Raw genomic sequence first — 26,376 nt, forward strand, 5'->3', positions numbered from 1 at the left:
GGTGAGGTGTAGGGATAGCAGTTCTTCGCTGTACACGTTTCCCTCGTTTCCGTTTTGGAAACCGTTCGAAAATAGAAACCAACACCCTCAACCTTAACAACTCCACTTTTGTCTCCACCATTAGTTTTTTCACTCCATAAAAACCTCCCCCCATTCAACGTACGCCCCGCCCTCCTCACCCATGCCATGGACCCCAGGAAACTTGGCTTACCGGACCAGATTTTGTCGCCGAGGAGACGAGTTGTCCCTGGATTTGGTCTTGGCATTAGCATCTCTCTTATTTTTCTTAGCTTTTTTTTGCTTTATAGATCCTCTCATGCCAAATATTTCTTCCCCGTTTATTACCGCTCCACTCCCGTTGATTCTCTCTTTTCTTCCTGGTGTTTCTCCTTTTCATCTCCGTCCTCGTCTGATTTAACTTCTAAATCTTCCAAGTTCCCGACCCATGCTGCTCCCACGCGACCCGTTCAGCCAATTCCTCCCCAAATGGCGTCGCCCTCCAATCATACGCTCAACACCAATGGGAGCTTAAAACTGAATGCCCATCCGCCAAATGGGTCGGGAATTGCAAATGGATCCATTTCCACCCGAGGAAAGTTGGGCCCTGGGAAGAAAAATGAAGAGAGAACCCCGAGTAACTCCATTTCTTTGAAAAACGATACTACTCTATATCAGGAGGAGAATATTCATTCTTCCAATGCTGACGACAAGAATGCGTCAGAAGGAAATGGAGGAAGAAATTCAAGCGAGAGAATTCAAATTACCAACAACTCTCAACCGATGGGAGCATCAAATGACAGCTTCGATGAGGAATGTGACATCTTTGATGGCAAATGGGTGAGGGACGATTCGAAACCATATTATCCTCCAGGTTCTTGCCCTTACATTGACAGAGACTTTGACTGTCATCTTAATAGGAGGCCAGATGATGGATATGTCAAATGGAAATGGCAGCCAAATGGGTGCAACATTCCAAGGTATTTCTTTAATCGAATCCCCTGGCCCTGGTCCTTCAATTACTTTCATGAATATGCTTGCTCTTCTTGATATTCTGCTGATTAGAATGATCCATGTCTGGTGAATGAATGAATGAATGAATGAAAAATTAGGATGATTCTCCTTTACGATGCTTCTCCTCAGTAATACATTTGTGTTTATAAACCTCTTTCCTAATATCCCTTTTGTTTGAACTCTGGTGCTTTCAGTCTGAACGCAACACATTTTCTAGAATTATTGAGGGGAAGAAATCTGGTTTTCGTTGGGGACTCATTGAATAGGAACATGTGGGAGTCTCTGGTGTGCATTCTTCGTCATAGTATTGCCGACAAGAAAAGAGTGTATGAGATATCTGGAAGGACAGACTTCAAGAAGAAGGGCTTCTACGCCTTCCGGTTTGAGGCAAGTTTCAAACCATGTTTCTTCAGTTTGTGATGTTTTCAACTCATCTTTCTTTTGTTTTGCTGTATGTGCAGGACTTTAATTGTTCCGTGGATTTTGTTAGTTCTCCATTCCTTGTTAGGGAATCTACATTCGAGAGAGACAACAAAACGATGGAGACATTAAGATTGGATGAAATGGACGAGACGACCGAAATGTACCGTGACGCGGACGTTCTAGTGTTTAATACAGGCCATTGGTGGACTCATGAGAAAACCTCTAGGGGGTACGTATTGTAGTGATCATCATCTTGGCTGTATCCAAGGTTTTGAGGGTTTTGTGGTGAAGTGTTTTTTGTTTCCCTCCTGTTTTGCAGGGAAAACTATTACCAAGAAGGCAACCATTTGCACCCGAGACTGAAGGTGTTGGAAGCGTTTAAGAGGGCTCTCACCACTTGGGGTCAATGGATAGACAACAACGTTGATGGAAATCGAACTCTGGTTTTCTTCAGAGGGTATTCATATTCGCACTTCAGGTATGTATCAAAGAATTGGAGGTGTGTGTGTGTTTGAAAAATGTGTGCTTGAAAAATGTGTGCGTTGGCAGTGGTGGGCAGTGGAACTCGGGAGGTCAATGCGACAATGAAACGGAGCCAATATATAAGGAAGCATACTTGGGGAAGTACCCAAAGAAAATGAGGGCTCTGGAGTATGTGATGGGGGAGATGAAAACGCGGACGTCCTACTTAAACATCACCAGGATGACTCATTATCGGAAGGATGCGCACCCTTCCATTTATAGAATGGAATACAAGACGGAGGAAGAAAGACGTGCAAGCGTGGGAGTTCAAGATTGCAGCCATTGGTGCTTGCCCGGGGTACCCGACACATGGAACGAGCTGCTTTATGTGTCTCTCTTAAGGATGGCCAACAAATTTTGGAGAGACTAAGCTCCAACATTTGCAAATCACCACCGTTTCCTTTTTCTTTTTTTTTGTATCCCATCCATTCTTTTTGTCATTTGTGTATTTTTGTTGGGTTTTGGAGTAAAGGTGCATGTATCAAATGGTTGTTTAATGGTTTTAGGTTGGTTCTGAGCAACATGATCATGCCTGCCTGCCTGCCCATTGTTGAGGAAAATACAGGCTGCTGACTCATAGATTGCCGTGCAAATGTAGAGGAACAAGCATCATACTTGTAATTCTATAATAGAATTTCAAATATTTCTTTCTAATTTTCTTAAACTAGAACAAATTAATATTAGAAAAAGAACGGTGATGTTTGATTCTAGGAGCAGCCAGAGTGACAGTGGGCAGGTGGAGGAGCCTGATTTGGTGCGCAAGTTTATCATTAGCAGTGCACCCGCCCGCATGCTTGGGGGGAGACAGAGATCGTGGGCTTTGACTAAGTCAATGACAGTTTATTTTTATCTATGCCCACCTGCTGCCGGCTTATCATTGCTTTTGCCTTACTTCCACGTTCCTACATTTCCATGTTTTATATTCTATATATTTTTGTTACTAAAAAACGATACTTTTGAATTTTTTACAATGAAGTTTCGAAAATAATTTAGGAAAATCATGCCAGGTAAATAGTTGAATCACAACACTTCATAAATAATTTTTTACAATAAACTCAATTAATTTGTTTCGGGGTCAGGTTGGAGCTCCTCCGGAGGTACCCAGCTTGCCGGAGCTGGACGAGTTCATGGTAATTGTGGTCCCTCCTCTCATTCAATTTGGGCATGCTTTGCGTGGTATTCATTGAATTCATTATCTGTGTCCCATTCAATTTGGGCATGCTTTGCGTGGTATTCATTGAATTCATTATCTGTGTCCGGATAGGCAGCGTACTGCGACATGCTGGTCTAGTATAAATCACACCTCTCAACCCATTTTAATGAAGCTTCCTCCTTCTTCAATACCATTCTGCTCCAGCTTACCAATCTTGTAATGATGGCAATGCTTATACTTATGGTGGAGCCACATTGGTAGGTTGAAGCTACAATTCGCAAAGCAGAAGGAGAAAGGAAAGCTGCCTAAAGAGGGAAGGGAAGTACTGGTGGAGTGGTGGAATGTTCACTACAGATGGCCATATCCTACGGTATCATCTCCACCACAAAAGCAAGAAAGCTTATTTAAGGCAAAAGCCCTTTTGGTTGATTCAAGGCGTTCGCCACTAAATCCCCTGTTTTCTTATTTGGCGATTAGTTTTCTTAATGTAATGCAAAAAAGGATTTCTTCTTTTAATCATTCAAGTATATATTCATTCAATAATTTATAAATTATTCAGAGGGCCACATAAATAGAGGCTCGGTCAAGGCACTTGAGAACCGCCATTTATTCCCTCTTTTTAATTATTTTTCTAATTGTTGGTAAACGTGAACTGGATAAGTTGGATTCGGGGGGGGGGGGGGGCAGATGGTATATGCAGCCAACTCAAATCTGCTGCCATATAATTCTCCGGCCATCTGCAATCGCATGGCTTCCTCCCTTCCGCTCCAACTCCGTCTTCCTCCTCCAACCAATCCGCCTTTTCTGCGTCACCGCCCGATTCAATGCGCTGCCGACCGCCAAGCATTGTTCAACCGTATTGCGCCTGTCTATGATAACGTCCGCTTACCTTTTTTTTTTTTTTTTTTTTTTTTTTTTTTCCCTAACCCACTCCATGCTTTCCTATTTGCTTTTCCCCTCTTGAACCCTTACTCTTCTTTGTGCTTCGAATTTAGTTGAATGACTTACTCAGTTTGGGTCAGCATCGTATTTGGAAACGAATGGCCGTCTCGTGGAGCGGGTATGCAATGTTCTCGTTTCCTGATGCGGAATTACCTTATCTCTTCTTCTTCTCTTCTTTTGAGCTTTCGAACATTTGGGAACAGTGCAAAGGCAGGAGACTGCGTGTTGGATATATGCTGTGGAAGCGGAGATTTGGCGTTCCTCTTATCTGAGAGAGTTGGATACGATGGCAAGGTAACCCGACGGCAACACCCCAGTGGATTATGTGCCTATTTTGATGACCATAGATATCTGATCATCAAATTCTTTGGTGTTAATTCGCAGGTGACGGGTCTTGATTTCTCACAAGAGCAGCTAAGTATTGCTTCTTCCCGTCAAAATTCGCTATCCAAACCCTGCTACAACAACATTGAGTAAGCATTAGTGAACTTGAACAATAAATATGATAGCCTGTACTCCACTCAGTGTTTGTCTTATACAAATCGAACTATGACCATAGGGTGTTGCTGCAGTAAGAATTACAATTTTGCCTTTTGTAATTGCTTGTGGAATTATCAACCTGATACAGCTGCTTGCCAAAATGAAGGTGGGTGGAAGGTGATGCTCTTAATTTGCCATTCTCTGACGGCACTTTCGATGCCATTACAATGGGCTATGGTCTGCGGAATGTGGTGGATAAACGGAAAGCTTTGGAGGAGATGCTTAGAGTACTGAAACAAGGTCATTTGCTGTATATTTTCTGTTCTTGGAGTGTGGATTTATCACTGTGATTCAACTCCAACGAATGATCTCTCTTAATTCCTTCTTGGATTCTTGGATTCTTGGATTCTTGGATTGTGGATTTGCATACATGTTTCTTGATTGAGAAATCAATTGGTCTTTCCAGGTAGTAAGGTATCAATTCTCGACTTTAACAAGACTACACAACCGATTACTGCTGCCATTCAGGTACTTTTATGTAAAGGCTCGTTTTTGCTATGTGGTGCACACTGCACACTTCAAATTTAGTGAGTCTCTACTCTTTATGCTTGGTTCATATGAACTTCCTCTATGCAAGGAATGGATGATCAACAACATTGTAGTCCCAGTGGCATCTGGTTACGGCCTTGCTGAGGACTATAAATATCTGTCTAAATCCATCAATGAATTTTCAACAGGCAGGCTCTCTCTCTCTCTCTCTCTCTCTCTTTTATTAGTTGACCGGACAACCACTTTTATTAGTTGTTCCGTAAACAAAAGCCTCCACTTTTTATTTTTTATTTTTAATATAATTATGTATTTTGGATCTTCCTTCAGTGTTACTCGCTGACTAAACTCGTTTTTGTACAGGAAAGGAATTGGAAGAACTTGCTTTAGAAGTAGGGTTTTCTACCTCTAGACATTATGAAATTAGTGGAGGTCTCATGGGAAATTTAGTGGCATCTCGTTGATTGATATTCATGTTTTGTCTTAGTTCATTTTTCTTGATCTTAGTTCAGATTTCTTGAACTGAGCTCTTTGTGACTTGTGAGAATATGGTGTGTGGCTTCACGTCTTTTTATGCATCAAGTTCTGTGACATTTTCATTGGAGCTCTGTTTCATGCAAGTTTAAGCAACAAAAAGTATATAATTGCAATAGATGCCCCATATTTGGTTTCTAATCAATGTATAAGGTTCTGCCGGCTCCCTGTCAATGCTATTGAGTTTTCAGTGTATGCATGCATATACGAGGAATGTAATAAGTTGTAGGCCTCATAACGAAATCATTTAGATTCTAATACTTTTATCACTGTGGTATTATTAAGGACATCATAACTCTACCATGTTCCTGATTTGATACAATGAAGATTTTGAATTATACACTTTCGGTAGAGTACAAAGCCTATTTTTACCACTCTTGGTAATGAACATTGAAGCTTGATCAGGTTGATGTATACATAATGGAGTTTTGAGAAGCTAATGTCTTGAAGAACCCAAAATCAAATCATGTGTTAATATTCTGCTCAACTGGCCTTTTGGAACATTTGGTCTTTATGGTGCATAAGAGACACCATGACACGAGGAATGCAAGCCAGTTCCCATTCTTGGGGATCTTTTTGTGTTGGGGGCTTTAGGTGAGAAAGGTGGAAGGGTTCCTGAGCTCATGGTGGTTATCTTGGATGAAAAGAACTATGGCTGACTGTGGCAGTTGAATAAGAGCCCTCTGTAATAGAACAATATTGCGAGTCCTTGCATGAGCCATCAAGTTCCATGGTCATCTCATCCATGAAAGGCGGTTTGGTGGGTGGAGGAAGGTGCTCTTCCTCCTCCATGGTCAGCATTCGTAGTACCTTCGACATTGTTGGTCGAAGAGATGGAACCTCCTGAATGCATAAGAGCCCTATGTGCACCACTCTCAATACCTCGTCCTTTACTTTTTTGTTGTAGTGATTCCGAAGATTTAGATTTGAATCAAATAGCCTCTCAACCGTGCCTGCTTGGAAATGTCTCCACATCTATTTTACCATGTGGCAGCGCAAGAGAGATGCCATATTTTTGTTAGTAGAATTTGACATTCAAGGAAGGATATGGAAAGGATTCATAGAACTTACAGCAGTGACAAGACTTTCAATATTTCCCGAGACTTGGATGCCACTGTATTGGAATCCTGTAACTATTTCTAACAAAAGCACTCCAAAGCTATAGACGTCGACCTTTTCTGTTAGCTGACCATAAGCTAGATACTCCGGAGCCATATATCCTCTGTTAGATATACAAGAAAGGAAGGAAAATGTTAATGGCACTACAAATCTTCTCTTAGCTTTCAGATAGTGAACGATGTGTTCAAAGGAAGGAATGTTATTTATGAGAAAACATACAGAGTTCCTGCAATGGCGGTGCTAATATGACTCTTGTTCTCTTGGAAAGACCTTGCTAATCCAAAATCTGCTATTTTTGCTTGAAGCTTTAGATCGAGCAAGATATTACTGGCCTTTATATCTCTGTGTATGATTTTGTTCTCTGGATTTTCATGTAGATATATTAAACCTTCAACCGTGCCAATGATGATGTTATATCTCTTATCCCAATCAAGAGCTTTGCTGTTATTGGCACCTGTGTAAATTTTTTAGCAGCATGTCAAGGGGAAATCTTTGAATTGCTGAAATCAAAAGTATTTTGAGCGCTGGAGTATCTACCAAAAATGAAGCGATCGAGACTCTTGTTTGGCAGGAATTCATAAACAAGTAGGCTTTCAGGTCCAGAACAACTGCATCCAAGCAACCTAACCAGATTTTTATGTTCGACACTGCTGATCATGTTGACTTCATTGAAGAAATCTGCTGCTCTATGTCTGTTATCAAAGAAGAATCTCTTGACAGCAATCTCTCTTCCATCAGGTAGAGTTCCCTGCGATGCATGGGAATGAATAGTAAATGATTTGTTGTTAGTCATAATTGGAGATTGCAGGTCCTGTCAAGATGGAGAGGAAGAACAACTACCTTATAAACAGAGCCAAACCCCCCTTGTCCAATCTTGTTATCGAGGCTGAAATTGTTGGTAGCTTTTTCAAGGGTTGAGTACTTGAAGTTCAAATTACTATCTTGAAGAGTTTTCGCCAACTTCTTCACATCAGCTGAACCTCCTAACGTGTAAAACATAGCATTTGAAGAAAAAGAATTGTCAGTTAATCTCCCCAAGGAGTGGTCACCACGACGAAACCTTCAGACTTCATATCTTACCTTTCCTTTTATTTTGAACGTATCTGCGCCTCCAGATAAAAGTACCGATCACCGCTACGATTATCATAACAACAACAGAACTCAAAATTGAAATGATGATCCCCGCAGTTATTGTCTCACCTACAGACAAAGCATGGTTGCAATTTATCAGGCAATTTTGAGAAAGGCTGTGTTTGAGTATATCTCTGATGTCCTTATTGAGAAAGGATCAGTTTTACCTTTGGAACTATCTTTGATGTCCTTATTGAGAAAGTCTGTGTTTGAGTATCTCATGAAGCAGCCTGTGTACAACGCTCGCCCTTCCAATCGAGGTAAACACTGCTGCAGCATCGAGGCAGAAGCAATTTTCAAACACGAGCTGCAAGAGCTGTGGCTCAAACTTCTCCAGCACTGACCCAGAGCATAAACGGCAGACTCCTTCGCCATCCCGGCCACAGCCACTTGAGCTTTTGCAAAGCCTTTGTTGCCTGGTGCACCGTTGACCACTTGCATCACCGCATCCCTGGCTGCTTGTCTATAGTTGGGGTCATTTTGGGTCAGGTTCCCGCAAACTGCAGTGTCTTCGGGTCCTTTGTATTCGTCAAAAAAGCTATAGTTTTCGAACCTCAAGAAGCAGCCATCGATGAATGCACGGCCACCGTTGAAAGGGAAGCACTGGGGAAGCACCGTACGTGCTTGAGAATGACACAGCACACATTCGTGGGATGAGAGATCTTCATGGCATTGGGCAAGCCCATAGCTGGCATCAGGTCCTATTCCTGTACCCGCCGTTCCAAATCCCGAAGTTGTGATTTGTTGTCTTACTTTTTCCATTGAGCCAAAAAAATTTGGAACGTACGCCGTGGTGTTGTGCTCTAGTTCTTTCCCGCAAATCACTTTCACAGTTTGATCTCTTGGCTTTCCCACAGCCGAAGTTAGGTGTAGCAGAAGAAGAGCGAGGACCGAAAATAGGACATATTTGCAAGCATAAACAAGCTGGATCGCCATTGAATCTGGGGTTCCGTTTGTCTGCTTGATTCTGAATAAGGAGGCTGCTGCCGCCGCCGACGACGAAGAAGGTCGGGAAGCTGCGGAATGGGTGACAGTTTGCGCGAAAGGGGGCTACGAAATATACAAGTTTAAAATATATCTGTTGAAAATGAGAAGCGATGTAATAGGAGTGGATGGTAGTAATTGACAAGAAGTCAAGGTCCGGAAGGAGGAGGAGGAGGAGGAGGAGGAGAAGGAGAAAGCGAGTGTGGCGTTTTCCGTTTAAAATAGACCGAGTCGCTGACCGTATCTATTTCAACATCTTCTGTTCAGTCAGCCTTAGAAAATTCAATAACGGCGGCTGAACAATTATCTTGTTGACGGTTGATGATTTTTAGTTCCCTCCACAAAAATCTGATCTTTCATTGTTAAGAGTCGTCGAGAATAGTTAAAAGAAATGAGTTCCCCTGTCTGTGGCTCACTTTGCATTGCCGTCAAGAAAAGGCAAAATATTGAAGCCAGAAGTCTGGGGATGTTCTAGAATATGAAAAGAAGTCATTTGCTACCTTAATTTGGGTACCACCGAGATGAGTGAGGAGGGATTGGGATTGTAATTGTAGGACTGAATACTTTCAGTCTGATAATTGGATTATACGCAGTATTAGTGTACACAAATATAGCAAACCCCACTTCCTCCTTCACCACGTCTACACATTTCTTCATCAACCGAGCTCTATTTCCTTTCCAGTTTTTACAATTACAATTACAATTACCTGGGATGGAATGAACTATGGGTGACGCTCGCAGCCGTGGAAGAACCTTCCGTGACGTTGTACTGGGACGGGGCGTCGCTGGTGTCGTTCAGTTCCATTGTCCTCTCGTCCATGAAAGGCGGGTTGGTCGGCGCTGGAAGTTTGTCTTCCTTCTTCATCAGCATCTGCAGTACCTTTGACATTGTGGGTCGCAGTGATGCAGTCTCCTGAGTGCACAGAAGTCCTATGTGCACCACTCTCAATATCTCCTCTTTTATGCTCCCACCTCCCTCCTTCTCATCAACCATCAGGTTCGGGTCGTATATCCCTTCCACTGTTCCCGATTCAAAATGCTTCCATGTCTGTTTCCCCACATCAATCATATTTATCACTCTCCTTTCTTTCTTTCTTCGTAATATAGAACTACCATGAAACAACGAACAGAAGAAGAGCTACTTACAATGAGTACTATGCTTTCCAAGTAGTCCGAGGTTTTGCTCCTACTGTTCTGTATCCCAGTGATGGTCTCCAGCAAAACCACCCCAAAACTGTAGACATCAGCCTTTTCTGTTAGCTGGCCATGAGCCAAGTACTCTGGCGCCATATACCCCCTGTGGATTCACGAACAGTAGAAGCAACAACAAATGTTAAATCACTTTTGTTTTGTGTTGTTTAATTTGATACTTATTCCTTGTTATTCAAGAGAAATTACGTACAAGGTTCCGGCAATGGCAGTGCTGATGTGGCTCACATCTTCTTCAAAGGATCTAGCCAATCCAAAATCAGCAATTTTAGCTCGAAACTTTGAGTCAAGCAAGATGTTACTAGCCTTAATGTCTCGGTGAATGATCTTGGTTTTCGAGTTCTCGTGCAGGTAAGCCAAACCTTCAACTGTTCCCACGATAATATCAAATCTCTTCTCCCAATTGAGTGATCTGCCTCTGTCTCGATCTGTATGGTTTTGAAACTAATCAGAAGAGGTGTTTATAAACAATGGTTCAAGTGGATGTTTAATGAAATGAACATGTCAGCGTTTACCAAAAATGAAGCGGTCGAGGCTCTTGTTGGGAAGGAATTCATAGACGAGTAGACTTTCAGGTCCAGAACAACTACAGCCAAGCAACCTTACTAAATTTTTGTGCTCCACACTACTAATTATGTTCACTTCATTGTAGAAGTCTGCTGCTCTATGTTTGTTATTGAAGAAAAGCCTCTTCACAGCTATCTCTCTTCCGTCCGACAGAACTCCCTGCATCAACATAGACAGAAGAGGAAGGAAGGGATGATGAAATCTCAGTGTTTGAGCTTATTAAGCTAATTGCATGTTTGAAGGTAACAATAAGAAGACTGGCCTTATAAACAGTGCCAAATCCTCCTTGTCCAAGCATGTTAGCCTCAGCAAAACATTCTGTTGCCTTTTCAAGGGTAGAGTACTTGAAATTCAAGCTGCTATTGTTGAGTGTTTTCACCATCTTGTTTGCATCATTTGAACCTTTCAATACATATGGCAATCAAGTGAACATCAAGTAGAAACGAAGAACTTATTTTCAACAAGTAGAAAGGCGCTGTTTTAAATATACCTTTTCGTTTCATCTTTACATATCTGTTATTCCAGATGTAGATTCCAATCAACACACCAGCGACCAAAACAGCAATCGAGCTTACCACTGAGATTACAATTGCTATAATGTTACCTGCAGAGATCGTCCATAGTAAATTCAAGTAAGAAGCTAGTAGTGGTGGCGTATAATACAACACCAATTTTCATTCATACCTCTGAACCTTGCAGCTCGAGCTTCCCTATTTAGGAAGTCAACGCTAGAGTATCTGATGAAGCAGCCAGTGTTGAGGGCCCTTGCTTCGGACTGAGGCAAGCATTTGAGGATAGAAGCAGAGGCGTTTTGCAAACAGGAAGTGCAGGAGCTGCGTTTCAAATTCTTCCAGCACTGAGCCAACAGGTAGACCGAGAGATTGGAGGTTCCAGGGACAGGCACTTCAACTCTGGCATACCCTCCATTGTTGGGTGCAATGTCAACTGCTCGGCCCACAGCCTGCCTGGCCGACTGTCCAAAAAGGGAGTTGGTAGTAATGGAGGTGTTGCCGCACACAGCCCTGTCCAGAGGCCCCTTATATTCGTTATAAAAGCTGTAGTTCTCAGCCCTCATGAAGCAGCCATCCAGGAAAATTCGGCCACCATTGAAAGGAAAGCACTGAGGCAGGACAGTACGAGCTTCGGCATAACATAACACACAATCCATCAGCGACAAATCTCCGTAACATTGAGCGAGGCCGTAGTTGGCGTCCGGCCCTTTCCCTGCCAGTGCCACTCCAAAGCCACCAGTTCGCATTTGATCGCTGATTATTTGCATGGTGGCAACGAAGTTTGGCACAAAAGCCGTTGTATTATGCTCTAACACGGTGGAACAATGTATGTTCACCGTTTGGGATCTGGGGTTGGCCAGTGTGGACGTGGTCTGAAGCAAGAAAAGAGCGGTGATGAAAATGATGAAGAAGCCATATGTGGGAAGAAGTGGCGATGCAGTGTTCATTGGCAGCTTCCTTTTGTGTGTGTGCTACGAATTCAAAGGAAGTATTGTATATGCAGCAAGAAGAGATAAAGAGACGTGAGAATTATATAGTATATGTAGAAGGGAAGAGAACAAAAAACAGAAACGCCCATATTCATATCATATCATATCATGTGAGCACTTCAAAATGGAAAAGAAACCAAACATGATATCTGTCTTATGTGTTACCAAATTTGTTTGGTTCCAAATATTCATATTCTTTACTGTTCTTTATGGTATTCTGTGGAAGTCAACTCAACTCGGTTTCAAGTCAATAGATTCTCTTTTCAGAGTGGAAAAAAAAACAGTATTTTTTTTATAAAAAAAATAATAATAAACCAAATACAATAAAGGGAAGAAAAAAGAAAAGAAAAAGATTATGTGATTAAAAGGAGACGCGTTGTGCGCAATAAAAAAAGAAAAAAAGAAAAGGAAATGAAGGAATTGTGATCATTGAATCAACCACTTAATTGTGGCTTCACCTCCAAGTCTTAGTGGGGCAGTAGAGGTGGGTTGTAGAGGTGGGTTGGATCAATACTCCATAATTCCCTTCATTCTTCCTCCTCTAAAATATCGTTCAAGATTAACACAAGATTCATAGAAGGAAGAGTAATATAAACAAAAAAGAAATATAAGAACAGAAATGATTAAAAAATTGTTCAGTTAAAAGTTGGATGCGCAGACTAATGAAAACACAGGCACTGTAATGGAATGGTGAGGCCCCAAACCCACCACTGATGGAGCATTCAAAGGAGTAATAATACAAATGATGAGAATTAGAATGAGGAGTAGAAAATGATGGAAATGGCGAAATTTCATAAATATAAAGAAAAAAGAAGAAGAAGAAGAAGAAGATGGATGAGAATGAGTACCAGACATATGCAAATAGGGTAAATCCAGAGCTCCCCCAAAAACAATTATTGGAGTGAATATGCGTTTATACCAACTTGGATGTTACTATTTCAAACCCAATTCCGCATAAACTGATGCTCAAACTTCAAACAAATAAGATTGTGATTGGAATAAAGAGGGAACATTTTCGATTCATACTGTGTATCCCCAATTATTTAATGCATAATACATAGCAACATAAAGATCTCAACTTTTTGAGTTAAACTATAACAACTATTTCTATGTTATAACACTTTTTCCACTTCAAGATATTGCAAAAATCATTCTACAATTATCCTGTTGCTATTGCTACAACTAAACCAAAACTATAACATGCACATCAAAAAATGGTTATACATAATTTTAATTAGTAAAAGCGACAAAAAAGGAGTGTACCATACAGAAGCGGTTGGTTGGGATAGGAAGTGCATACGCAACGCATGGGATGCCAAGCAATCGCTACACTGAAGGGTAAGACTCACGAAACCAAACTATCTGTTACAGTTTTAGACCAAACAGAACACACCAATCAAATTCAGTATATAATAATACGGTTCTGTAATCACCAATGCAAACCCATCTTTTCAATTCAAGAAATACTACCTCCCTGTGTCTTGGAGTCCAGGCGCAGACACACACACACACACACACACACACACACGCCTCGGATTGCAGGGATTGAGCTTGTCTTTTGCTTTTTAAGATAAAAAATAATCATAAAAAAATAATAAAAAGAATGAGTTTCCGAAGCCATTTTTGGTGTGGTTGCTTGTTGTTGGTAGCCATGGCGGGTATGTGGGAGGGCGGGCAGGGGCAGGGGCAGGGGCAGGGGCAGGAGCAGGAGCGAGAGCTTCTGAGTCTGAATCTGGATCCGAATATGGGAGACCTGTGCGGAAAGGCAGACTACCCGGTTTTGTGTCGATCTGTGGTGAGGGGTCTGAGTAAGCCATCTGTAGCCTTAGAATCCGCGATCAGGCAGTTGATGTTGCAAACAAAAATGGCGAGGACTACAGCCAAGAGGCTGAGGAAGTCACCGGGCATGGAGGTATGCTCCGAGACATACAAAGACGCCTTCGGCAACCTCAAGACTTGCCTTTCGACCCTCAAAACCGGAGACAAACCTACCCTCAACATCAACCTCTCTGCAGCTTTGACCGGCTACGTCACCTGCGACGATGCGGTGGCCGAGAGAGGCGGCACTTCTCCCGTAACCCGAACAAACCTTACACTCCGCCAAATGGCCACCAACTGTTTGTACTTGTCTAGTTTGATTGGCGTTCGCTGAAACATTTGTTTGGAATAGTTTTAGTTTTAGTTTTAGTTTTTACTTATTTATTTATTTTAAATTCTAGTTTTCATTAATAAGAAAAGGTGGGGATAGAGCATGCAGAAGTGGCCTGGTTTTTCCCCTTCTGCCGTTTCTTTTCTTTTAATTCTATCCTCTTCCCTATGCTTTTTCTTCATTCATATTCGACAAAACCTACCATTCGGATGTGACATACATACATACATACATTACTCATTTGGGACAATTCTGACAACAACTTACAGTCCGAACACACTGTCGTTTTTGTCGCTCCCAAATAAATGGATTGAGATATAGTTGGTTAGGAGGGGTTTAAGGAAGGATTTGGGATGTAATAAAGAAGGTGGTGACAGAAAGAACATCTAGGAAACAACTTTGGAGCCCACAGAATGGGAGTGCAATTCCCTTCTGCCCTCAGAACCAAAGTAAGGAATAACAACAACACATATTAATCATCTTACGCACAAGAAAGCTAAAGTTCCAGGCCTTGTACTGGAGACTGGGAACACACATACACTCTCTCTGTTTAAAGTAAAAAAGAAAAAGAAAAAAAGGAGAATCCAGCATGATTTCCATCACTACCCCAGCCAACTACTTAATTTCTTCATCCCTTTTTCTAATCTCCCTTATTAAACCACTTTCTTCAACCCCCTTCCCCAGCGCCTCCTCCTCATAAACCAAACAACCTCTCCCCATATCTTTCACTATGCTTAAAGGATCATCCTTTGGCCTTCTCTCAACAACAATGCCGGGCCCTGCATTTCTATGGACATGAAACACCCTTCCAACACTTAACACTCCGCCTAAGCATGGCCTCCGCCTGCTTCTTCAACACTCCCCAGACCATTGCCATTCTTGTGCCGCTGCTTTTGCTTCTTCTTGCTTTCCCAGTAACTCCGGTATACTCGTCTCATATTCCTGCCACCAACCAGACTTTCCATCCCCAACAGGAATTGAACAAGTTGAAGATGATAAGGGCTCATCTGGATAAGGTCAACAAGCCTGCAGTCCACACAATTCAGGTTACTAATAGCTTAATACACTACTCTGTTTCACTTCCTCCTCTGTTCACTAAAAAAACAGGACGCTTTTGTTTTGGGAATGCAGAGTCCTGACGGGGATCTCATTGATTGTGTTTTATCTCACCACCAACCAGCATTTGACCATCCAAACTTGAAGGCCCAAAAACCCTTGGTAACCGCTTACTTCCATTGCCACCCAAATTCAAAGTTCAACTGGTTCAGCCTTGAAAGGAAAGTGAATGTGAATGTGAATGAATGTTGTGTCTAAATTTGCAGGATCCACCAGAGAGACCAGAAGGACATAAGCCGCCTAGGACGGAGATAGGGAGCTTCCAATTATGGAGCATGAATGGGGAAACTTGCCCGGAAGGAACAGTTCCAATAAGAAGAACAACGGAGGAAGACATACTCAGAGCTACCTCTTTTCAGATGTTTGGAAGAAAAGTAAAAGGATGGGTTAGGAGAGAAACAAGCAGCGACGGGCATGAGGTACCATTTCCAACAAAATTAAAAGAATCCTTGTCAATTTCTTCATCTTTGAACATCAAACTCTCGTTCTTTCTCTGACAAATGTCCTTTGTTCTTTTTCAACTTTTGGTTCTTTTTCCAGCACGCTGTGGGGTATGTGACCGGCAATCACTACTTCGGTGCAAAAGCAAGCATCAACGTGTGGGCACCTCGAGTCGCCGATCAGTATGAATTCAGCTTATCGCAAATGTGGGTCATCTCCGGCTCTTTTGGCGACGATCTCAACACCCTCGAAGCCGGTTGGCAGGCATGTCTGTGTCTTAAGTCCTTAACTTCTCCCTCCCTCATCTTACTTTGTCTTTATCTCAGTTAGCTAAAGATTGGGCCGACAAAGCATGTGACTAAAGTGCCATACTATGCTCTTTTTCCATTTAAAGGATTGATACCGATGGTTTTGAAATTTTGGATCCGCAGGTTAGTCCAGAACTGTACGGAGACAATTACCCAAGATTCTTTACTTACTGGACGGTGAGATACCCAACAAAAGGCTAGGTTTTGTGTTGCATTCTTGTTCATTTACGCAAAAAAGAATCGTGGGGTTGAGATTTGACATTGAGATGAATTGCAACAGTCGGACGCATACCAAGCAACCGGATGTTACAATCTGCTATGCTCGGGGTTTGTCCAAACAAATAACAAAGTGGCCATTGGGGCTACAATATCTCCGACGTCTTCGTTGGATGGCGGTCAATTCGACATCAGCTTGATGGTTTGGAAGGTGGGATTGGACATAATGATGCTAAGGTAGTTGTCCCAATTTGTTAGGCATTTGATTAACATTTTGGGGGTGTAGGACCCAAAGCATGGAAACTGGTGGCTGGAATTTGGAGCGGGGGTACTGGTGGGATACTGGCCGTCCTTCTTATTCACGCATCTGCAACAGCATGCAACCATGGTGCAGTTCGGGGGAGAGGTGGTGAATTCAAGCCCCTCCGGATTCCACAGCAGCACGGAGATGGGGAGTGGGCATTTCGGCGGGGAGGGATTCGGAAAAGCTTCCTACTTCCGGAACCTGCAGGTGGTGGATTGGGACAACAGCTTGGTTCCATTAACAAACCTGATGGTATTGGCGGATCATCCGGAGTGCTACGATATTGAAGCAGGGATGAACACCGATTGGGGCAACTACTTTTACTACGGTGGACCTGGCCGAAGCCAGAGGTGTCCTTGACACAATTCTTGTTTTTGTTTTTTGTTATATCACATCCCCTTCATCATTACAACTAATATAATTGTAAATTTTGATTCACCATTTTTAGTATAATATCAATATCAGCAGTTTAGACATTACATTTGTTATGTGTAAGGAAACATTACATCATTAATAATAAATAAAGTATTGGAATTTGAAAAGATATATTAAAGTTAAGAAGGAATAAAGTTGAAAATGATGAAGGGTTGGTATACAATCAATCAATTGAAGTTAGATGAAACACGTGGAGGAGGGAGGAGGGGGAGCGGGCCCAACATCACCGAAACGCCTTTTTTATGGGTGTGTTTTTGATTGGCTAATATTAATATATTTTTATTTGGTGGTATAAGAGGGCAGGAAAGGAGAGGGCAGGAAAGGAGAGAGCAGGAAAGGAAAGGAAAGGAAAGGAAAGGAAAGGAAAGGAGAGGACAGGAAAGGAGAGGACAGGACATTCCCCATATATTTGCTGCTTCTGCGGGGTCACTCACATTCGACCACATTTCCAGAAGAGTCTTCTTCCTGCCCCTCCTTTCTTTCTTTCCTTCTTTCTTTCCTTCTTTCTTTCTTTCTCTCTTCTTTCTTTCTCTCTTCTTTCTTGGGTTGAAGAAGAAGGCCCTCCTCTATTCTGCTTTTTCTTCTTCGATTCAAATCATGATTACCCTCTGGATTCATGCTCTGCTTTTGACGGAGTTATTCTTGAGCTCCCTTGTTCATTTGGTGTATGCCTTCTACATCTTTAGCACAGCCGTGGCGGGGGATCTCTCCCAATTCCTCTTCTCCCCTTCCCCCAAAGTTGCCGTCCATCAGGGATTCCCTGCAACCACAATACCCAATCCCCACACTCTCCCTCCCATTGTCTTAGTCCATGGAATTTTTGGTTTTGGCCAAGGAGTATGCCTTCATTCCTTTCTTTTCCTTTTCTGCGTTTCCTTTTCTGCGTTTCCTTTTCTGCGTTTCCTTTTCTGCGTTTCCTTTTCTGCGTTTCCCTTTCTTCTCTTCTTTGTTTTCTCCCCTCATTCTTCCATTTCCGCAGAGATTGGGATCTTTATCCTACTTTGCGGGGGCCGAGAAGAAAGACGATAGAGTGCTTGTCCCTGATCTAGGATCCTTAACCAGCATTTATGACAGGTCACTCCATCTTCCACCCATTTCATTCCTTTTTCCCTTTTCGCTTCTCGTTCTCAACCCTTTTCGTTTTCCTTTGTTAGGGCTCGCGAATTGTTCTATTATCTCAAAGGCGGACGAGTCGATTATGGGGAAGAACACAGCAACGCCTATGGCCACTCTCAATTTGGGCGACTTTATGAACCAGGTTTCATATCATATTTCTCTCCCTTCTACGACCTAAATTATTACCTCAAAACATTTGCTTCCATACAACCCTTATCTTCTGATCCGAAATGGTATTTGCAGGACACTATCCTCAATGGGATGAAGACCATCCTATTCACTTTGTTGGCCATTCTGCCGGAGCGCAGGTCATTCGAGTACTCCAGCAAATGCTCGCCGACAAGGTTAGGGAAACATAGAGTTCAATGGTTGTAGATAATAACACATATCTGAAACCCCTACTTATTGGTTCAGGCATTCAAGGGGTACGAGAATACCAATGCAAACTGGGTAATAAGCATGACGTCCTTATCAGGAGTATTCAATGGGACTACCAGGACCTACTTGGATGGGATGCAGTAAGTTCCTTACCCACTTTCATCTTTTCCACCAACATAACTTCTACTTCGTTTTTTTATCAACTGTCATATCTTTTTGAAGCTTGTGGCCCAAAAAAGTTTCCTGTCTGTCGCTATTATGACATTATTTTCACACCAAGTTTCCAAGTGCTTTTGACTGTTTAGAATAGTCACAGATTAGCATCCTGACGTAATATTTTGATCTTGTTAACAGCCAATATGATCAAACTAATCCAATAAACCATTTTAGCACCTTTCATGTCAACTTGTTCCAGGCCGGAAGATGGGAGATCAATGAAGTCTATATCCCTGCTGCAGTTCTGCCGCCTGGGCGTTATAGTATATGATTGGATTGACATTCCCTGGTTGAGAGCATATTATAACTTTGGGTTTGATCACTTCAACATGTCGTGGAAGAAAATGGGTATTTGGGGTCTTCTTCATTGCCTCATGGGAAATTCGGGTCCGTTTGCGTCTGGAGATTGGATCCTCCCTGATCTTACCATACAGGGTTCCATCCATCTCAACAACCAATTACAGACCTTTCCTAATACATACTATTTTAACTATGTAACCAAATGTACTAGGAAGATCTTAGGGATCACGGTTCCATCAAGCATATTTAGAATCCATCCCTTGTTTTTTATTAGAGTTCTGCAGATGAGCCAATGGCGCCACCCTTCCGATGTCGCGCCACCTTACAAAGACTATAGGTGTGTGAACAAATAAGTAGCAAGAAAACCCCTCCAACTTTCGTTTTGATTTATGAAAAAGATCATCAGGGCAGCAGAATATAATGGTAGTGGTGCTTGTGCAGAGATGAAGATTGGCAAGACAACGATGGTGCGCTTAACACCATATCCATGACTCACCCACGCTTTCCAGTTGAGCATCCAAGTCGTCATGTCGTAAACGATTCAGATTGTAAACCCCTCGAACCTGGCATCTGGTAAGTTGAAACATCTCAAATTCCTTACCATCTTCCGTATCCTTATTTGAAACCCAGTTGACAGTCTGGGATGTTGATGTTTAAAGAGGTTTGTATCAAATCATATACACTTTTTCTTGAAATGCATTCCTGATCATCTAGAACTTAAGAAGAGACATATTATCATATGCTGCCATCTTCTACTACTTTCAGAAGACGCATTCCAAGTGTTACTCTCTTTTGCGTGGAAATTTGAACACTCGGGTTGAATCTTAATGTCAAGTTTGATTGAAACTGCAGGTACTACAAGATCATTGAAGGTGATCACATAATGTTCATAGTGAATCGGGAGAGAGCAGGAGTTCAATTTGATCTCATATATGATGGCATATTTGAACGTTGTAGAAAACATGTGTTCAGGAAGAACCCTCCAACCTTGCCTAACGAAGCTCACGCATAGGCGCTCTTACTGGTGATCGCAATAGCACTACAGAGTCTACAGCTAGGGAATTCCAACAAAAAGTCATTTGCCTCTTCCTGTAGTTACCCCCCCTTCTTTTTCCCCTTTCATGTAAATAAAAAGTTTCTACGTTTGTTTTCCTCATTTTCCTGCCCTGGGCCCATCAATTTGCAGTACCAGCCTGAGCTTCTCAAGAGCTCAAAAAAAAAAAAAAAAAAAAAAAAAAAAAAACAGAATTATTCAAACGTAGAACAAAACAATTTAGTAATATCGAAGGCAGATTAGAAGAAGTTCGTTAACTTAGTATCACATGCATCAAAGAAGGATTATAAGAAGTTTGTTCTGACTTCTGATAAGAGAAAAAAAGGGGGGGGAACAGAATCTAAGAGGGCACATGGCAGTGTTGAATGGTTGGTTCATGAGTGGATAGGGGCACATGGCATGGCATGGCATGGCATCGCCACTTGGTCGATCAAACCCTTTGTCGCATTTCCATCGACATACCCGCTTTAATCGTCTAATTCTGCAACTGCAAATGATATCCACATTCAAATGGGGTTTGTTTAAGAAAGAACACTAGCAATTCGAGCCCAATTCCATGACGGTCCGAACTCTAATCTGTTTTTTAAGGGATGGCCCCGTGTCTTTTGGGCATCCATTTTTGTGAGACCAGCTCTGCCAAACAACTACCGTCAAATCCAAACTTACATTTATTTTATTCTTCCTCATACACACCACAATTATTCAACCGCTTCTAATCATTTTGAACTCTTTGCTTTAACCAATATTTAATTCCACCATGTGATTTGATATTGTCTACAGCATTTAAATTCATGGGAATCCATATGCATCGGCTATAAACACTCGGATGAACTATCTATAAATAGCGCACCCAAAAGGAAGGCAAAACACACCAAAAATCCAATAACTCGACCCCACCACTTAGGTTAAGACGTTGTATTGTTATTTGGATTTGCTGTCTGTGTTCAGAAACAAAAGAAGAAGAAGAAGAAAGATTAAGGATGTGTGGAGCTGAAACAACCAACCATTCCACTGAATCCAATGGCTTCGGAGGCAACCTGTCGCTCATTGATCTTGATCCGTAACCTCCATTACCCTCTTTCTCTCGGTCTTAATTAATCTCACATTTTGTTATTAAATTAATTCTGTTGGCGGTGACTGACAGGGGGAACCCAACCGTGTTCGAGCCATACTGGAGGAGGATGGGAGACAAGTGCAGGGTCGTGATCCCAGGGTGTGAGCTGATGAGCTACAAAGCCGCCACCAAGCCCGGCAAAGTCTGCTGGTTTTTGTTGCCGGAATTGGAGGACGCCATCGTCAGATTGCATCGACTCGTCGGCAACGCCGTGGTCGATGACCGATATATCGTAGTGGGGACCGGTTCCACCCAGCTCTACCAGGCTGCCCTTTATGCTCTGTCTACCCCTGCCTCCCTCAAACCCATTAATGTCGTTTCTGCTGCTCCTTACTACTCGGTCAGAATCAGAACCTCCCCCACTTTTTATGCACTTTACACATCGCACCACATATCTATTTCTTCTTCCTTTTCCCTTCGAATTTGTAATTGGATTTACATCATTTCACCTCAGCTTGTTGGCGGAATGTAATGAAACTGAATGAATCGTATACTTTCCTTGAGCAGTGTTATCCAGAAGAAACAGACTACTTGTGCTCGAGGCTTTACAAATGGGCGGGGGATGCCAATGAGTACAACGCTAATAAAAGTGGACCATTCATAGAAGTGGTCAACTCCCCAAACAATCCAAATGGTAGTTTGCGCGAATCAGTGGTCAAGGATTGCGGCCAAGGCAAGCTCATCCATGACTTGGCCTATTACTGGCCCCAGTTCATGCCCATCAATCGTCCCGCCGATCATGATCTTATGTATTTCACTTTCTCCAAATGCACCGGACATGCTGGCTCCCGCATTGGGTGGGTGTTTATTTACTTTTTTATAATTACAATGGATTATGTGTCCCCAACAAGACAAGACGAGGATCATTCAATTAATGCATCTGATCTCATATGTCTTTGTTTCTTTCTGTGTCTTTGAAGTTGGGCACTTGTTAAGGACAGAGAGGTGGCCATAAAAATGACAAAATATATAGAGCTCAACTCAATTGGGGTATCAAAAGACTCGCAATTCAGAACAGCAAAGATAATGGAATTGTTGTGCAATGAGCACAAAGAATTTGGGTTGAATTCCTCAAACAACTTCTTTGAGTATGGGAACCGTCTCATGGCCCAAAGATGGGAGAGTTTGAGAGAGGCAATTGGAAGCAGTGATCTCTTTAGTGTTCCCAGCTTTGAACGGCAATACTGCTTTTTCCTTGGACGTCCCACAAAACCATATCCCGGTAAGTCGTCCGAGCTAGATTTAAATTCAGCTTCTAATAATTTGTGTTACAAGGATAAAGATGGTGACATAAAGCATGTTGTTAATGTGAGTTTGAACAGCTTTTGCTTGGTTGAAGTGCAATGAGGAGACTGAGGATTGTGGTAGCTTGCTAAGAAGGTATAACATATTGGGGAGAAATGGGAAGCGTTTTGGAGCTGATGCCAAGTATTTGAGACTAAGCATGCTTAGTAGCGATGATGTTTTTGAGGATTTCTTGGACAGGCTGAACGCCATCCGACTGTTTGAAGAGTGACTACTGAAATTCATTGTCTTTTCTGTTTTTGTTTTATGGGTTTGGTCCTAATTTGTATTTGCAACCCCCAGGGCGATGGGAGGGCAATGCCTCTGTCGTCCATGTTTGGTGGTTTAGTTTATCATTCTTCTTCTTATTTGGCAAACCAATCTATATTAATTCTATTATTTCTTAATTCTTGTAGTCAGTACCAATCAATCCACTTAATTTCATCTCATAACCTTCTCGTCCCAAATTAGGACCAACCAATTTTATAACTCCCAATTTTCTTTTTGACCAAATAATATAATATCTAATTTCATCTTTTTTATCTCTTAAGATTTTTCCAAGCATCCTCCAGGGAAATCTTAGTTCACAATTGAAACTGGATTCTAATAATAAGAGGCCTATGAGATGTCAAATTAACTCGAATATTCCGTATATAAGTGCAAACTAGAATAATGTGTATGCGAAAATAATATGGCCACCGATGGGGGCTAATGGAAAGAAATCTTAAGGATTCAAGTATTATGGACATTACCCTGAGAATTACAGCGCCAAATCGCCTCCAATTTCGCCGACAATTTTCTCAACTCTGTTCAACATATCTAGCAACCACCAAGAATTTAAACCAACAGATCAGTATTTAATATTACAGTGTATTATATAAGAATAAACAATTTACTTCTCGAATTGGAAATGTATTATTTGAAATTGCATCCCGTTAATAAAGAAGGCGCATTTCTAGAGCTATTGCTACGGTAAGCTAGAGAAATTCACAGCATTTTCCAACCTTGGCATCTAATCTAATGAAGCTGACATGCGCTTCAAAATTATATTACTGGCTGTTTTAACGTCATCTGGTTGTTGAGACGTTGTTGTTCGAATGTTTATATTATTATTATTAATCTTTTAATTTTATTATTTTTGGAACAAATGTCGTGTATTATTGAGCTGACTGAAAAATATACAGGAGAAAAGCCTTAAAATAGGCCCAACACAGCTGATTTTGATAGGTTCCACGGGCCTTAGAAACGAGCCTTAACAGAAAACTAAGCCCAGCCCAAAAGGAAAATAAATCAGATAAAAACAAACAAAATGCGTATTCTGAAATTAGACCTCCGGAATGTGTTTCATTTCTATTTCTGGCATTTTCTGTTAAGTATCAGTAATTTTGTTAAGATTTCTGTTGAGTTTAGTTATAACCATAAGCTTAGTCTTTCAGTCTGGTGCAAGATTTCACAGAACTAACTCTACCATCTTGAATCGACTAAAACAGTTCCTAAAATGCAGGGCATCATGGAAACATTTGCAAGTTTAGATAAGTGTTGATATAAACGTACCTTGAAAGGAAGAATCTTCCATACATTTCTGTCCCAAAAAAAAAAAAAAAATTCAAAAAGATAAAAACCCAACGATGATGATACGAAATGTACAATATTGAGTCCAAGAAAAAATTTCAATATTAGATCAAACCATTTAATAGAGGGTATCGCAAAAAGAAATTCCATTTGATAACAATGAAACATACCATGATTTGAGACTTTAGATCATTATCCTTTGTAGCAGATGGTGGCGTCGCAGTTGGACCTTACAACGAAGGGAACTGATCAATACAATGATTTGAAATATTTTTTTGGCTAAGTTTGTCATAGCATCTACCTTGTTTGACATCTGAACAGTTCGATACCATAGACGTGAAACTGGGTGGCAACGCTGCAAATATGCTTTCTAAGTGGTCAACATGTACATTTTCCTGAGAAGATGAGTATTTCTCTGCAGTATCTTTTAAGCTCAAAGGCATTTCAGGGGTGTAAGGCTGGAGCACGGTAGAATTGCTCAATTCTTCAGAGAGGCTGGAAACATAAGATGCATCAAATCTCTCTCTCTCTCTCTCTGAATCTGGCTGTAAAAAGAAAATGATGCATTTGATAATTAGATAATTTCCATTTACCTGTCAGACGGCCTATTTGTATTTGAACATAATAACTCAGACGAAATCTGAGATCCAAAGTCGCAACTTATTGGTTGTATATCTCTTGCATCCTTCGACATCTCCTGAAACAGGAGAAAAGCACAAAAGCAGCAGCTAGCTTTTAGTAGACAAATACCTTCCATTAAACCGTGCCATCAAAGGAATTCATGATAATACCTTGAGAATGCTCACAAATGAATCAATTTCGCAAGATGTTGAAAATCTTAGGGCAAATTTTTGGATCTGCCAAGAAAAACAGTGCCCTCGTGAGTTGTGGGGTTTAACAACTCAAACTCGTCCTCAGAAAACTACTTTATTTGAAATTCCGTGGCACCACAGACAAACAAAATCTGATGAACATATCATGACTTGCCTCGTCAGCTGAATCTCTATAACTTCCGAATATAGTTCTGGTGCCTCTGGCTGGAAAACCAGAAATACAGCACATCTGAGGCCAAGAGAAATGCAGCTTCGAGAGGTAGTGTTCTTCCTACATCAGTATGCAAATAAGACATGATTCATCCATTGCGATAAACGCATCCACATAATAGAAATCGTGTCTTAGATTGATACTTTGGATTGTGCTAAACGACTGAACTCAGTATAAGGTGCTGCATTTGATTTGCCAGAGGAAGCATAATTCACAAAGTAGGATTTCTCACCTTCCCTAGTATTTGGTGTTGTATAATAAATGAACTACAGATTAAAGCGTATATAATGAGGTCAAGATGCAGCCTCGAAGGTAATCATCCATGCAGGGAGGTTAAGGGGGGGAAACGGAAGAAATCAAACAAGAGACCAACTCCTTAAGCGGAAATTAGCACATGATCAGGCTGATTTCAAGAACATTAATAAGAAACTGCATGAATTTAAGCAATGGCTAAAGAAATGTAATAGGAAATTCGTTAAATGCGGTAAGGACAAAATTCGAGGAATCTGAAGAAGCGAGTGTATAATAAACAAATTTACCGGCACATACAGATTACGAGTTGAACTTGGAGAGAAGAGTGAAAAAAGAACTCACGAGGATTTTATCTCGAAAGCGTACGGCAAGAATCAAATCAGATGCGGAGCAATGATGAAGGAGCTGCAGGACAGCCGTGGAAGAGGAAGAGATCCATGTGCCTCGAGGAGGGCGGTTTCGGGCATTAAGAAGGAGAGGACGGAGGTTGGTGTTGGTGTCGGTGTCGGTGTCGTTGGATGTAGATGTGGTGCTTGGATAGCAAACGAAGCGAGAAAATTGAACTTCCCATTGGTCTCTAATGGCAGCAAATGGCATCTCCGCTTCCTCTTTGCTCTGTTCCCCGCCTTCAAATCCCGCCATTCTTTTCCCTCCCAACAATCCCTCTCCTGCTTTACAAAATCGCCAATCATATTTATAGTCACGCTAAATTACAAATTTATTCTTTTAATTTTTTAAATTATAAACTTCCAAACATTTTTAAATTCATTCAAATTCAGAGTATGATTAAACCTAGCAAAGCATTAATTTTATTATTATTAATTATGACACATTTTACAATTAAATATTTATGAATTATCTCTTCCCTTCAATCCATCGGATGATGATGATTATGGCACAAATAACTATACCTAGGGAGAAGGGAGAAATCTCTCATTTTATTGAAATTGGCTAT

At 41.4% G+C, this 26,376-nt stretch overlaps 9 protein-coding genes across 18 annotated transcripts; 6 read left to right on the forward strand and 3 right to left on the reverse strand.

The window, feature by feature from the left end:
* Nucleotides 1-127: 127 nt before the first annotated feature.
* On the forward strand, nucleotides 128-2,610 carry LOC111798326 (protein trichome birefringence-like 2). Its single transcript, XM_087125717.1, has 5 exons — nucleotides 128-977; nucleotides 1,206-1,398; nucleotides 1,473-1,663; nucleotides 1,754-1,912; nucleotides 1,984-2,610. The coding sequence occupies exons 1-5, from the start codon at nucleotides 187-189 to the stop codon at nucleotides 2,324-2,326; spliced, it is 1,677 nt and encodes a 558-aa protein (XP_086981843.1). The 5' UTR covers nucleotides 128-186; the 3' UTR covers nucleotides 2,327-2,610.
* A 680-nt stretch (nucleotides 2,611-3,290) lies between these two features.
* On the forward strand, nucleotides 3,291-7,185 carry LOC111798157 (2-phytyl-1,4-beta-naphthoquinone methyltransferase, chloroplastic). 3 transcript variants are annotated; one of them, XM_087125724.1, is made up of 8 exons: nucleotides 3,291-3,988; nucleotides 4,105-4,169; nucleotides 4,255-4,345; nucleotides 4,436-4,524; nucleotides 4,698-4,831; nucleotides 4,998-5,059; nucleotides 5,169-5,268; nucleotides 7,108-7,185. In XM_087125724.1, the coding sequence occupies exons 1-8, from the start codon at nucleotides 3,797-3,799 to the stop codon at nucleotides 7,134-7,136; spliced, it is 762 nt and encodes a 253-aa protein (XP_086981850.1). In that variant the 5' UTR covers nucleotides 3,291-3,796; the 3' UTR covers nucleotides 7,137-7,185. The 3 variants fall into 3 exon arrangements, with proteins under 3 accessions (XP_086981850.1, XP_086981851.1, XP_086981849.1); XM_087125725.1 differs by having other exon boundaries at nucleotides 3,292-3,988; nucleotides 6,017-7,185; XM_087125723.1 differs by lacking the exon at nucleotides 7,108-7,185 and adding an exon at nucleotides 5,441-5,752 and having other exon boundaries at nucleotides 3,294-3,988.
* On the reverse strand, nucleotides 5,847-8,797 carry LOC111798156 (cysteine-rich receptor-like protein kinase 2). The gene is made up of 7 exons (XM_023681156.2): nucleotides 8,029-8,797; nucleotides 7,811-7,930; nucleotides 7,571-7,713; nucleotides 7,268-7,478; nucleotides 6,950-7,184; nucleotides 6,683-6,833; nucleotides 5,847-6,586 (listed from the first exon to the last, which is right to left on the reverse strand). The coding sequence occupies exons 1-7, from the start codon at nucleotides 8,795-8,797 to the stop codon at nucleotides 6,242-6,244; spliced, it is 1,974 nt and encodes a 657-aa protein (XP_023536924.2). The 3' UTR covers nucleotides 5,847-6,241.
* A 596-nt stretch (nucleotides 8,798-9,393) lies between these two features.
* On the reverse strand, nucleotides 9,394-13,845 carry LOC111798155 (cysteine-rich receptor-like protein kinase 2). 4 transcript variants are annotated; one of them, XM_087125716.1, is made up of 9 exons: nucleotides 13,593-13,845; nucleotides 13,391-13,484; nucleotides 11,306-12,005; nucleotides 11,112-11,225; nucleotides 10,884-11,023; nucleotides 10,570-10,780; nucleotides 10,248-10,482; nucleotides 9,992-10,142; nucleotides 9,394-9,893 (listed from the first exon to the last, which is right to left on the reverse strand). In XM_087125716.1, exons 2-9 carry the CDS (start codon nucleotides 13,418-13,420, stop codon nucleotides 9,549-9,551), a joined length of 1,926 nt encoding a protein of 641 aa, XP_086981842.1. In that variant the 5' UTR covers nucleotides 13,421-13,484; nucleotides 13,593-13,845; the 3' UTR covers nucleotides 9,394-9,548. The 4 variants fall into 4 exon arrangements, with proteins under 4 accessions (XP_086981842.1, XP_023536918.2, XP_023536923.2 ...); XM_023681150.2 differs by having other exon boundaries at nucleotides 11,306-12,104; XM_023681155.2 differs by having other exon boundaries at nucleotides 13,386-13,845.
* On the forward strand, nucleotides 13,774-14,422 carry LOC111798158 (uncharacterized). Its single transcript, XM_023681158.2, has one exon. It carries the CDS (start codon nucleotides 13,774-13,776, stop codon nucleotides 14,272-14,274), a length of 501 nt encoding a protein of 166 aa, XP_023536926.2. The 3' UTR covers nucleotides 14,275-14,422.
* A 58-nt stretch (nucleotides 14,423-14,480) lies between these two features.
* On the forward strand, nucleotides 14,481-17,132 carry LOC111798929 (protein neprosin). Its single transcript, XM_023682284.2, has 7 exons — nucleotides 14,481-15,317; nucleotides 15,403-15,489; nucleotides 15,594-15,806; nucleotides 15,928-16,092; nucleotides 16,260-16,313; nucleotides 16,417-16,563; nucleotides 16,639-17,132. Exons 1-7 carry the CDS (start codon nucleotides 15,105-15,107, stop codon nucleotides 17,014-17,016), a joined length of 1,257 nt encoding a protein of 418 aa, XP_023538052.2. The 5' UTR covers nucleotides 14,481-15,104; the 3' UTR covers nucleotides 17,017-17,132.
* A 283-nt stretch (nucleotides 17,133-17,415) lies between these two features.
* Nucleotides 17,416-20,257, forward strand: LOC111798928 (uncharacterized). Of its 4 annotated transcripts, none has more exons than XM_023682282.2 (8): nucleotides 17,416-17,928; nucleotides 18,071-18,165; nucleotides 18,246-18,349; nucleotides 18,451-18,551; nucleotides 18,622-18,725; nucleotides 19,001-19,438; nucleotides 19,543-19,674; nucleotides 19,954-20,257. In XM_023682282.2, the coding sequence occupies exons 1-8, from the start codon at nucleotides 17,689-17,691 to the stop codon at nucleotides 20,111-20,113; spliced, it is 1,374 nt and encodes a 457-aa protein (XP_023538050.1). In that variant the 5' UTR covers nucleotides 17,416-17,688; the 3' UTR covers nucleotides 20,114-20,257. The 4 variants fall into 4 exon arrangements, with proteins under 4 accessions (XP_023538050.1, XP_086981848.1, XP_086981846.1 ...); XM_087125720.1 differs by having other exon boundaries at nucleotides 17,758-17,946; nucleotides 17,989-18,165; XM_087125721.1 differs by having other exon boundaries at nucleotides 17,797-17,948; nucleotides 18,005-18,165.
* A 49-nt stretch (nucleotides 20,258-20,306) lies between these two features.
* LOC111798931 (poor homologous synapsis 1) lies at nucleotides 20,307-26,110 on the reverse strand. 2 transcript variants are annotated; one of them, XM_023682288.2, is made up of 9 exons: nucleotides 25,764-26,110; nucleotides 25,113-25,229; nucleotides 24,917-24,982; nucleotides 24,719-24,822; nucleotides 24,427-24,620; nucleotides 24,296-24,354; nucleotides 24,108-24,135; nucleotides 23,306-23,372; nucleotides 20,307-20,642 (listed from the first exon to the last, which is right to left on the reverse strand). In XM_023682288.2, exons 1-8 carry the CDS (start codon nucleotides 26,061-26,063, stop codon nucleotides 23,314-23,316), a joined length of 927 nt encoding a protein of 308 aa, XP_023538056.2. In that variant the 5' UTR covers nucleotides 26,064-26,110; the 3' UTR covers nucleotides 20,307-20,642; nucleotides 23,306-23,313. The 2 variants fall into 2 exon arrangements, with proteins under 2 accessions (XP_023538056.2, XP_023538055.2); XM_023682287.2 differs by lacking the exon at nucleotides 20,307-20,642 and having other exon boundaries at nucleotides 23,155-23,372.
* LOC111798930 (L-tryptophan--pyruvate aminotransferase 1) lies at nucleotides 20,640-22,960 on the forward strand. The gene is made up of 5 exons (XM_023682286.2): nucleotides 20,640-21,215; nucleotides 21,300-21,609; nucleotides 21,777-22,066; nucleotides 22,190-22,491; nucleotides 22,592-22,960. The coding sequence occupies exons 1-5, from the start codon at nucleotides 21,136-21,138 to the stop codon at nucleotides 22,783-22,785; spliced, it is 1,176 nt and encodes a 391-aa protein (XP_023538054.1). The 5' UTR covers nucleotides 20,640-21,135; the 3' UTR covers nucleotides 22,786-22,960.
* Nucleotides 26,111-26,376: the final 266 nt, after the last annotated feature.

This window comes from Cucurbita pepo, chromosome 7 (genome assembly GCF_057944985.1).
Source record: "Cucurbita pepo subsp. pepo isolate OVF chromosome 7, ASM5794498v1, whole genome shotgun sequence".
Taxonomy (NCBI): Eukaryota; Viridiplantae; Streptophyta; class Magnoliopsida; order Cucurbitales; family Cucurbitaceae; genus Cucurbita; species Cucurbita pepo.

What these genes read in the sequence shown, in the direction of transcription:
- LOC111798326 (XM_087125717.1), top strand. Translation starts at nt 187, where the DNA reads ATGGACCCCAGGAAACTTGGCTTACCGGACCAGATTTTGTCGCCGAGG. An exon ending in AATGGGTGCAACATTCCAAG is followed by an intron (nt 978 to 1,205) that starts GTATTTCTTTAA and finishes TGGTGCTTTCAG; the next exon opens with TCTGAACGCAACACATTTTC. An exon ending in TATTCATATTCGCACTTCAG is followed by an intron (nt 1,913 to 1,983) that starts GTATGTATCAAA and finishes GTGCGTTGGCAG; the next exon opens with TGGTGGGCAGTGGAACTCGG.
- LOC111798157 (XM_087125723.1), top strand. Translation starts at nt 3,797, where the DNA reads ATGGTATATGCAGCCAACTCAAATCTGCTGCCATATAATTCTCCGGCC. An exon ending in GAGTTGGATACGATGGCAAG is followed by an intron (nt 4,346 to 4,435) that starts GTAACCCGACGG and finishes GTTAATTCGCAG; the next exon opens with GTGACGGGTCTTGATTTCTC. An exon ending in GCTTAGAGTACTGAAACAAG is followed by an intron (nt 4,832 to 4,997) that starts GTCATTTGCTGT and finishes TGGTCTTTCCAG; the next exon opens with GTAGTAAGGTATCAATTCTC.
- LOC111798156 (XM_023681156.2), bottom strand. Translation starts at nt 8,797, where the DNA reads ATGGCGATCCAGCTTGTTTATGCTTGCAAATATGTCCTATTTTCGGTC. An exon ending in CGTTCAAAATAAAAGGAAAG is followed by an intron (nt 7,714 to 7,810) that starts GTAAGATATGAA and finishes TTTACACGTTAG; the next exon opens with GAGGTTCAGCTGATGTGAAG. An exon ending in TTGAAAGTCTTGTCACTGCT is followed by an intron (nt 6,587 to 6,682) that starts GTAAGTTCTATG and finishes ATGGTAAAATAG; the next exon opens with ATGTGGAGACATTTCCAAGC.
- LOC111798155 (XM_023681150.2), bottom strand. Translation starts at nt 13,420, where the DNA reads ATGCACTTCCTATCCCAACCAACCGCTTCT. An exon ending in TATCCCAACCAACCGCTTCT is followed by an intron (nt 12,105 to 13,390) that starts GTATGGTACACT and finishes TTGAATTCGTAG; the next exon opens with CACACACACAAAAGGAAGCT. An exon ending in GATTTGGCACTGTTTATAAG is followed by an intron (nt 10,781 to 10,883) that starts GCCAGTCTTCTT and finishes ATGTTGATGCAG; the next exon opens with GGAGTTCTGTCGGACGGAAG.
- LOC111798158 (XM_023681158.2), top strand. Translation starts at nt 13,774, where the DNA reads ATGGCGGGTATGTGGGAGGGCGGGCAGGGGCAGGGGCAGGGGCAGGGG.
- LOC111798929 (XM_023682284.2), top strand. Translation starts at nt 15,105, where the DNA reads ATGGCCTCCGCCTGCTTCTTCAACACTCCCCAGACCATTGCCATTCTT. An exon ending in TGAAGGCCCAAAAACCCTTG is followed by an intron (nt 15,490 to 15,593) that starts GTAACCGCTTAC and finishes CTAAATTTGCAG; the next exon opens with GATCCACCAGAGAGACCAGA. An exon ending in TCAGCTTGATGGTTTGGAAG is followed by an intron (nt 16,564 to 16,638) that starts GTGGGATTGGAC and finishes TTGGGGGTGTAG; the next exon opens with GACCCAAAGCATGGAAACTG.
- LOC111798928 (XM_023682282.2), top strand. Translation starts at nt 17,689, where the DNA reads ATGATTACCCTCTGGATTCATGCTCTGCTTTTGACGGAGTTATTCTTG. An exon ending in TGGGCGACTTTATGAACCAG is followed by an intron (nt 18,350 to 18,450) that starts GTTTCATATCAT and finishes TGGTATTTGCAG; the next exon opens with GACACTATCCTCAATGGGAT. An exon ending in AGCAAATGCTCGCCGACAAG is followed by an intron (nt 18,552 to 18,621) that starts GTTAGGGAAACA and finishes TTATTGGTTCAG; the next exon opens with GCATTCAAGGGGTACGAGAA.
- LOC111798930 (XM_023682286.2), top strand. Translation starts at nt 21,136, where the DNA reads ATGTGTGGAGCTGAAACAACCAACCATTCCACTGAATCCAATGGCTTC. An exon ending in CATGCTGGCTCCCGCATTGG is followed by an intron (nt 22,067 to 22,189) that starts GTGGGTGTTTAT and finishes GTGTCTTTGAAG; the next exon opens with TTGGGCACTTGTTAAGGACA. An exon ending in TCCCACAAAACCATATCCCG is followed by an intron (nt 22,492 to 22,591) that starts GTAAGTCGTCCG and finishes GAGTTTGAACAG; the next exon opens with CTTTTGCTTGGTTGAAGTGC.
- LOC111798931 (XM_023682288.2), bottom strand. Translation starts at nt 26,063, where the DNA reads ATGGCGGGATTTGAAGGCGGGGAACAGAGCAAAGAGGAAGCGGAGATG. An exon ending in GCTTTCGAGATAAAATCCTC is followed by an intron (nt 25,230 to 25,763) that starts GTGAGTTCTTTT and finishes ATACTGATGTAG; the next exon opens with GAAGAACACTACCTCTCGAA. An exon ending in ACAAATAGGCCGTCTGACAG is followed by an intron (nt 24,621 to 24,718) that starts GTAAATGGAAAT and finishes TTATGTTTCCAG; the next exon opens with CCTCTCTGAAGAATTGAGCA.